Source organism: Lotus japonicus, chromosome 6 (genome assembly GCF_012489685.1).
Source record: "Lotus japonicus ecotype B-129 chromosome 6, LjGifu_v1.2".
NCBI lineage: Eukaryota > Viridiplantae > Streptophyta > Magnoliopsida > Fabales > Fabaceae > Lotus > Lotus japonicus.
Window position 1 is genome coordinate 63,797,506 of NC_080046.1, and position 10,136 is coordinate 63,807,641.

General features: G+C 34.9%; 1 protein-coding gene across 1 annotated transcript; it reads left to right on the forward strand.

Annotated features, from left to right (window-relative positions):
* Window positions 1-6,204: 6,204 nt before the first annotated feature.
* Window positions 6,205-8,166, forward strand: LOC130723352 (CBL-interacting serine/threonine-protein kinase 12-like). Its single transcript, XM_057574356.1, has one exon. The coding sequence runs from the start codon at window positions 6,408-6,410 to the stop codon at window positions 7,944-7,946; it is 1,539 nt and encodes a 512-aa protein (XP_057430339.1). The 5' UTR covers window positions 6,205-6,407; the 3' UTR covers window positions 7,947-8,166.
* Window positions 8,167-10,136: the final 1,970 nt, after the last annotated feature.

The following is a 10,136-nucleotide window of genomic DNA, read 5'->3' on the forward strand; positions in this document are numbered from 1 at the left end:
GATGCTAACCTGCTCTGGCACGTGGTCTTGGCTTCTCCCTTTTGCCATTATGTATATAATTTATATGCTGATTAATCATCTGTGAATAAACCATCCATTGACCAGTTGTATGTGGAAAGCACATAATTAAGTGGATGGTATCAACTAATCCACAACCATCCAAACCAAAATTCCAAGAGAATGACAACTCAGATTTGGGATATAGTATTCAATTTAGAGACTGAGATTTGGGGTCTCTATAAAATAGGAGAACAACTTCCACTCCAACCTGAAAGCTGATTCACCAGTGTGGAATTTGAAAACAATTTGATTTGATTATATGTCTGCATCACTAGACTGAGCAGATGTTGTTATGCCCCCTACAACCACTAAATTTGAATTTAGTACATTGTCATTTTGGGGTTGATATAGAATAATCAATAAAACTTTTTTTTATATCAGCAAGTGACTTAATTACAACTTTGGTCTCCCAACGTTTACCAATGCCACGATTTTGGTCCCCCACCTAATTTAATTACAATGATGGTCTCCTACGTTGTAGGTTGCGTGCAACGTTAGTCCTACCGTTTATTTCTTAATGGAGGAGGCTTACGTGAACGTCTAATTGGAGAAAAAAATGAGATCTGAGGAGAGAGGGGAGCACGTGAGTATCACGTGAACCTTATATGAACCCATTATACCCAAATCTGAAACCCTAGGGATCTAAATCGCGTTACCTTCTTCGTTCCAGGGAGGTCAGGGGTTTGAGTATAATGAGTTCAGATAAGGGTCACGTGATACTCACGTGCTTCCCTTTCTCCTCATACCTCCTTTCTCTCTCCAACTGGACGTCCACGTAAGCCTCCTCCATTAAGAAATAAACGGTAGGACTAACGTTGCACACGGCCTACAACGTCGGGGACCATCCATGTAATTAAATTAGGTGGGGGACCAAAATCGTGGCATTGGTAAACGTCGGGGACCAAAGTTGCAATTAAGCCTAATTTGTTAATATAGTTGTACCGGTCATACATATCTAGTCTAATAAAATAATGTATGATTTTAGAACTAAGGTTTGTGCTTAAGTGTATCTCATGTGCTAGTTTAGCAATTGATCATATACCTTTTTTTTATAAGGATTACTCTAGGATCTGATACCATCACAGACTAAAATATTGTGAGAGAGAAAATCAACTCTTCATTATTCATGGTGAAACAATATATACAAGCTACTTCGGTGTCATAACTACACTCGAGTATCCTAACTAACAACTGAGCAAAAAAATAACTTAAAAACTAGAGTATTTGGATAAACAAAATATGTGATGACTATTTGAAGTGCAATGCATTTGTCCTTAATATTTTCTTGATTTATGAGTTTAAGAAGTCTCTTCTTGTCTTCTTCTTCTGCTATATATTCATTTTTAGACCTTGGAAGACCCTTCAAACTCATATCCTCTGCATCATTGATCTCTTGGACTGGTGCTTCTCAAAGGTACTTCAAACTACACTACGTATTCTGGATAATCCAATGATCACTATGTCCCTGATCACTATGGAAAGATAGAACTATGTGCTCCATTGATAGCTCAAGTGGTAGGAAGTTGGGAACATAAAGGTGCATGTGCAGGATCAATTCCGGTAAAGAAAAGTCACCGATCACTAGGGAAAGATAAACTATGTGCTCCATTGTGGCATTCTGCATGTGATTGGTTATACACACACACCAATACAGCACAGCGAAATCAAAATTCCTATGAGCCCAGCTAGCTTGTTGTGAAAAGATTCTGTAAGAGATAAACTAAGAAAAACCAATGTGGAATATTATGAAACTATTTTTGGTCAAATATCTGATTGATCATTTAAAACGGGCCAAGCCCAAGGGATGGGATGATACCCACAAGAGCTTTTAAAATATTACTAAGAGTAAGAGACTGCTATCAAATAACTATAGTTACCTTAGCTTATTAAAGCCCATGAAATTCTTTTCATTAATGGGCCGCATACAATGATCTACGTTGAATGAATATGGATTTAAAGGAAAATCTCATACTTCATGGCCATCTATTTCCAACAAAAACATATTTACGGGCTTCCAACAAAAAACAATTCATTTTTGCCGTCAGAAACAAAAACTAATTTTTGAATAAAAAGCACTTAAATCTTTAAGAGATACTTGTTAGAAAATAACACAGCTGAAGAAGTAAATTAAAACCAGGAGCGTAATCAACAACACAAGAATATAAGGTGGAAACTCCAAAACCGGAGAAAAAACCACGGTCGTTGTCAAAACCGACAATCAGAGAATAAATATTATGTGAAAATTGTTACAACACATAGACTTCACTCTCAACCACCCAATGACTCCAGTACACCCACACTCTCCAAAGTGAATATATGAACTACATCTCACAATACTCTAAAACAAGAGCATAAGAGAAAAAGAAAACACAAATATAAACTTAAAGTGTTTTCAGGTGCTACATCTTTGGTATTTTGGTGTGTTGAAACAAGGAGCTTGAGATCCCTATATATAGTCTTGGACTCTCCCACCCCTCACTAATCTAAGCGATGTGTGATTTCTCCAAGATGCATAACTTGATCTTTTTTCTCCTTCATTAGCAATGTGAGACTTACATTGCAATCAATCCCAACAATACTTAAAATTCTTCATTTTAATTTTTAAATATAAACTTTTATATTTTTCTAAATATTTTTCATAATTTAACCTATTAAGCTAGGATACATTTGTAATTCTAAGAGTGGTCCATGGTGGACTACCTATTCTACTTCTTCATCCTACCTTTTATCTAATTTTCAAGTTACAATAGATTATTCCAAAGCAACGAATTATTTATTTGTTTACAGGATAATAGGACACATAATGAATTCACCAAACAATCGACAAGTTCATCACCCCCACCCCACACACATTCACATAAAATTGGAGGCCACATCATATTCATATTATTTAATTAAATTTTTTATATATATTTGTCTATGCTCTCTTATCATTTCATATTATCATTGCGTGTGACTTCATATATATCACCACCGCCCACACAGTTGACCTTGCGAGTTGCGTTTACTCTCTGTTATTTCCCCGCATGATCTTCACAGTTCCACCGGCTTTGTAGTTGTAGCTTCCTTCTGATGGCTTACGTACAATTCAAATTTTAATTTGACCTCATCATATTTTATCAGTGATCCATGATCTGGCAACACATTTTTTTTTGTACACTTTTCCCTTTACAGAGAGATAGATATGCACTTTTGTTGTGAAAAACTATTTTCAAACTAGTTTAATAAAAGGTCAAGGAGGGAAGAGGATTAATGCCTAATGGATAAGTTACACGCCATAAAACACATCACGCACAATTTCAATTTTCAAAGGTAGCATCGTATCCCTTGGAAGTCCATGCCCATTTACCTCATTACTATATTTGTTGTTAGAGGGGTGCCCCTAGCTACCATTTCACCCACCAAGTCCAGGTGTCCTTGCTAGTTGCTGCCCATAAAAATAACTCATACCATACATGAAAAAGATGTACAACAAATCCGATTCAATTTGGAAAGGTGAACTTATGTTGTATTTATTTTGGTTTGGTTTTGAGTAGGTCAGAACTTGAAAATATCGGTAGATGTTAAAATTGAACATACTAGTCATAAAAAAAAAAAAAAATTAATCACGCATTAGACATAATTAATAATGGATTTTTTTTTTTTTAAACACATAATTAATAATGGTTAGACTGGAGAAAATAGTGTAAGAATTTTGAAATACTATCTATTTTGAAATTGTTCCTTAGTTCCTCTCCTGAATAATTTAAGTAATTAAAGAACAAAATTTTAATTTAAACAAATTAATATGTCCTCAAATAAAAATTTTCCGATGTACCAAAAAAAAATGTCCTCAAATAAAAGCTCAAATGCTAAGAGTTAAACGATATGTAAATGCATAAATCAATCCTCACGGAGGATACAATTTTCATCCATAGAAAAAAATGACCGATAAAAAAGAATAGCATTAATTTCCATAAAATATATGCGAATTATATGGAATTGAGGTTAAGATTCAATAGAGGGTCTATAGCTAGTTTATATATTAAAATTTCACGTGAGATGTTATGCTATATAGTACCTTTTCCACTACTAACACCTAATGTTACAACATGCCACAACAAATTAAAAATCATAAATATTGCATCATATATGTAAAGAAATAAAAATTTCAAAAAAAAGAATTAAAATACAAGTATATAATTATTTTATGTCATACTTTTTTTTTTGAAAATAATATTTTATATCATACTTGAGGGAATCACAACTGTATTATCTAATATTGAGAAGGGTTGGTATGGGGGGTGGGGGGAACCCAATTACCCAAATGAAAACAAAGTGGTCTATTTGCATTTGAAATTTCAAACCGACTTCTGATGCTACTTGTAGAAAGTAAGTAATGTTTCATATACCACTTCATAATATAGCATGTATTTTTTATTATGTATTTGAACGGAAAAATTAAAATTGGCTACATTGAGAAATTAACAAGATAGATTTGGACATATTGATTTTAATATTGGACCACATTGAGTTTTTTTTTTATAAGAGAACCACATTGAGTTGAATGTGGAAACTCAAACACCAGGCATTAAGTCAGCATCAATCTTAGTCAGCACTAGATTGGCACAGCACAGGTGTTGACGTGCTTTGCCGTTCATTCATTCATTCAGCAAACAAGGAAATAGAAATAGATGCGTTTGTTTGGAAGTCCCAAGCACGTGTTGGGCTGTCAAAACGTTTCAATTTTCAATTCTCTTCTTTATATATGCCTCTTACTTTTCAAATAATCTCACCAGAATGACCAGATTACTTTTGAAGCTGTTAATTTTTCCACATTATGGCACATCAGTTAATCAAATAAGTAAAAAAAAACTGTTAAATAGTATAACTTTTACATAAATGTCCATAAAAAATGCTTAAATATGTTTTAGCCCCGGAAATTTAGCAAATATTAATTTTAGTCATTGAAAAAATATTTTTTTCATTTTTAATCTTTTGGAAATACATAAAGTTATCTTAGTCATTGTTAAGTTTTTGCTTATGTAACTACCGTAATAAAATGATGACTCATATTTTCTACTTGTGTTTTTAATCTGATTTGATAAGCATGATCAACTCTTTTACACAACTCATCTATTATTCTTAAATTTTATTTACGTGACTCACATGTGTTTCTCATTTATAAACTCTGCATGACACTATCTTTGTAGGATAGTTCAAGTGGTAGGAGCTGGAGGACATATGAGTTGTTTAGAGGGAGGTCAAGAGATCGATTCCTGACGGTTGCAATTTATCTTTCCGATATACAAAAAAAAACTCTACATGACACTAATTTAGGTAAATAAGTCGGTTCCAAAGTGCCAACTTATATTAAAAAACACAAAGTAGGTAGTGTTGAGTCACGTTATTTAAGTTCCGTAAGCAAAACTTTAACACTAATGACTAAAACAGATAATCCAATGTAAATTTCAGGATTGAAAATTAAGAAATAGTTTTTCAGGTACTAACACCAACATATCTTATTTGTAAGGACCAAAATATAAAAACATACAAAGACATGTAAATGCCTATGAGATATTTGATGAATGATGATACTCTTTAGAAATATCTGGAGATAAATTAATAAAGAAAAACAATCAAGTAGGGAGACAACTGTATGCGTGCTCATCATTGGAGAATCTTACTATAATGCAGGAAAATTCAGTTAAAGTTAAACCCAGAAATGCTTTTCATACTTAAAGTGCCAGATTGTACATCGTTGCTTATAAGAATTAGGAATAGTTGTTGTGCAACCTTCACTCCCCAAACAGCAAGAAATGTAAAAAGGAGAAAAAATAATTTATTTTTCAAAAAATCAGCATAAAAGTAGAAAAAAACATGTAATAAAAAAACAATAAAATATAAACACAATTAATAATATGTTAATTTTTGATGTGGTGTAAGACAGATGTCCTCATTCAAAGACAATTCTGTTCTAACAGAGAATATTCTCATTATGGTGGGACGAACTCTCCCAAGAGAAGCATATACCAGTTGAATCAACCACTCGTTGCTTATTAACAATTCTAATTGCTAACAAACAGAATTAAAAAATTAGTAAAAAGTTAATAGTGGTATATACTCTCTCTTATAAAAGCATATATTTCTCTCTCCCAATTTGAGCCAAGTGTGAATTATTATTATTTGTTGCAAAACTAAACTAATTGAGACCACATTTCCTTGTGCCTACATCTCCATCCATCACTACCAACAAAACAATCCCAAAAATCATTGTATGGAGGAGGAGAAAACCTAACTCAACAAACCAAATCATCAATTCAATTCATTCAATCAATTTATTTTCTCCAATCCTCCTTCCTTCATCCATGGCGGACGTGCTTACCAGAAAAACCACCACCACCACCTCCGGCTCCGGCAAGAAGGAAACCTCAAACCTCCTCCTCGGCCGCTTCGAGATTGGCAAGCTTCTCGGCCATGGAACCTTCGCCAAAGTCTACTACGCCAGAAACATCAAAAACGGCGAAGGCGTCGCCATCAAAGTCATCGACAAGGAGAAGATTCTCAAAGGCGGTTTAGTCGCTCACATCAAACGCGAGATCTCAATCCTCCGCCGCGTCCGCCACCCTAACATCGTCCAGCTCTTCGAGGTCATGGCGACCAAAACCAAGATCTACTTCGTCATGGAGTACGTCCGCGGCGGGGAGCTTTTCAACAAGGTGGCGAAGGGGAGGTTGAAGGAGGAGGTTGCGAGGAAGTATTTCCAGCAATTGATCTCTGCTGTTGGATTCTGCCATGCTAGAGGCGTCTACCACCGCGATCTGAAGCCGGAGAATCTCTTGCTCGATGAGAACGGTAATCTCAAAGTCTCTGATTTCGGATTGAGTGCTGTTTCTGATCAGATTAGACAAGATGGGTTGTTTCACACGTTTTGTGGAACACCGGCTTATGTTGCTCCTGAGGTTCTTGCTAGGAAGGGTTACGATGGTGCTAAGGTTGATTTATGGTCTTGTGGGGTTGTCTTGTTTGTGTTGATGGCAGGGTATTTACCTTTCCATGACCAGAATGTTATGGCAATGTATAAGAAAATTTACAGGGGTGAGTTTAGGTGTCCTAGGTGGTTTTCGCCGGATTTGTCGAAGCTGTTGATTCGCCTTCTCGATACGAAACCTGAGACCAGGATTGCAATTCCTGATATTATGGAGAATAAGTGGTTCAAGAAAGGGTTCAAGCAGATTAAGTTTTATGTTGAGGATGATAGGCTTTGTAATGTTGATGATATTTTGGGTGAGAATGAGGATGATGCAGCTTCGATAACATCTGTGGCGTCGGTTGCATCGCTTTCGGATTACTCGGCTTGTGAGTCTGATTCTGAGGTAGAGATTAGGAGGAGGCAGCAGCATGGTCCGTTGCCGAGACCCGCGAGTTTGAATGCTTTTGATATTATATCAATGTCCCCCGGTTTCGACCTCTCTGGATTGTTTGAGGAGAAAGGGGACGAGGCGAGGTTTGTGACTGCTGCGCCGGTTTCGAAGATCATATCCAAATTGGAGGAGATTGCTCATCTGGTTAGGTTTTCTGTGAGGAAGAAGGATTGCAGGGTGAGCTTGGAGGGTACTAGAGAGGGTGTGAAGGGGCCATTGACTATTGCTGCTGAGATATTTGAATTGACACCTACTTTGGTTGTGGTGGAGGTGAAGAAGAAGGGAGGAGACAGAGCTGAGTATGAGAGGTTTTGCAACGATGAATTGAAACCTGGATTGGAGAATTTGATGGCTGAGGAAGCTGAAAGTGAAACTCCTAAAATCTTGTCTACACCTACTGAGCCTTCACTGCTGCGTGTGCTTTCTGAACCTGTGCACCATACTGATATTGAATCTCCGCGCTATCTACCTGAAGAAGAGTGAGATAGAGAAGAGATAAAAGGTCTTTTGTTTTTTGTTTTTGTTTTTCATTTATAGACTGTGTATTGGTGATTGATAAATTTTCCCCAGGATGGTCCTGCTTCTTAGGTTTGCTCCTTGAAAGAGCCTTAGGTTTTACTGCATTTGTATGTCTCTAAACGACTATACGAAGAAGAAGAAAGCTAATTGGAATTTAGTGAATGGAGTACATATTCTATTTTTATGGTTCTGTGCTTGTATATTACTTTTGCTATTTGTAGCAAGTGATGAGAAAATAGCAAAACAGTTTAGTGCTAATCCATGAAGCATTACTACAATGGCTTTGGCTTTAGTGCTAGTACTACATATATCTGTTGAATACATTAATTCTATAAATAATATAAATGTTTGTTTCTTACTCAAAAATAAGAAAGAGTACAATTGTTGTTACTTTCTTTGGTTTCTGTATGAAAACTGCAAATTGTGTGTATAACCTGTTTTAGAATTAGGATCAGAACATGGTTGTACTTTGATATGTTCTTTAGTGCTTATGAATTAACTATCTTCTAGACCAGGCTGAATTCTGGAAGCTAAGGTTATGGTTAAGCTGTAGGCATTATAATGTGATGGAATATGTTAGCATTGCATGAGAACTGTTTAAGGATCTATAGCAATATCACCACAGGACTGTTTTCAAGTATAGAACATGTCTGAGTGAGAAATTTGGATTAATCTGGGAATCCTCCCACTCCACTATCATTTAAAAATAATGTTCAGTTTTAAAGCTCTGGAATTGTATCTTTGCAATCTCAAGTAGTCAACGAATATTATTTCAATGGGCATAATCAATCTGATAGCATGTTTGGATCAACTTCTATTTCATTAGAATCAATTCTGAAATCTGGAAGGTACTCATAGAAGTTTCTCCACAAAAACATTTTAGACTTCAAAATCAATAGTGGAAGAGAATTCAAACATGCACTAAATTTTTAAAAAATGCTAATATTTTGGTACTGCTAGTTCTGGTTGACCTTAGAAGTCGAAGCTTAACGGTGAGAATACATTAAAAAGGCTGAAACATACAAGAACACAGCGTGAAGTGAAGATAAATAAAAGTGGATTACTTGCATTACTTCTCATTTGGATGAATCTAATATGTGTTGCTTTCTCCACTGAATTTGCCTAACTTGGAGGGAAACATGTCTATTTTTTCTACAATATCAGAAGGTAATAGTACACCCATTTTTGTATTTTTATAGATAATGATTATAATTTACATTAAATTAAATCAACGATAAATATAATAAACACTTTCTCATCCTTAGAAAGAAGTCCACAAAAATGAGAGAAATTCAACAGGAGTTATCCTAATGGTTGAACTCAACACTAAAATATATAATAAGAAAGATATGAAAAATTATGAAAAATATTTTAATATTTTCTTAAACTGTTGATCTCCTGAACTTGTGTAGTCATAGATGATATACTCACTCTCAGAAATTAGGTTAGCTATAACTCTGATTTAAAAACTAGTTTAGAGACGGAGATTGTTCTATCATATAAATGAATTTTTTTGTCATATCTCTAGTTAATATAAAAGTCTCGATACACCCCTTACACAAGACTTCTCATCAATAGAAAGGGGTTGAGTTCTTATTATTTTTCATGACATCCCCTTCTTTCCCTTCCTTTCCTTTGTGCAAGTGTTTATTAGATTGGATTAGAAAACTCCTAAACTCACCTAAGCCATCCATGTTCACCCCTACACAATATTTTATCTTATAGTGATATTTATTTTGGTAAAGAAAAAACAAGAGGAGATAATATTCTACACTTTGAGTTAGTCTGAATTCTCATTAAACACTTGTGCTTCTTTGACAAAAAATTTAACACTTTGCTTCTTTCCAAATCAAGTATTTTTCATTTTTTTCTTATATCTTCTATGGAGATATAATATTGTGTAGTTTTTCTATAAGAGGGAAAAACAAGAGACAGTTGCGTAGTTTTGCAAATGAGTTCTTATAATATTCATTGGTACAACTGTTGACTTATCAAGCTGGTGGGAGTGATTATCATAAATTCATAATCAGATTTGAAGTTTAATACAAGGAGAGATAAGATAAGCTATAAGCTATCTTCACTAAAACCTGTCCTCACAGGATTTGCTGCTGATAATTGATAAGGGGGGCACTTTCTGTTTGTACTCCATTTTTT

Excerpts from the sequence above, each read along its gene's own strand:
- LOC130723352 (XM_057574356.1), top strand. The coding sequence starts at position 6,408 with ATGGCGGACGTGCTTACCAGAAAAACCACCACCACCACCTCCGGCTCC.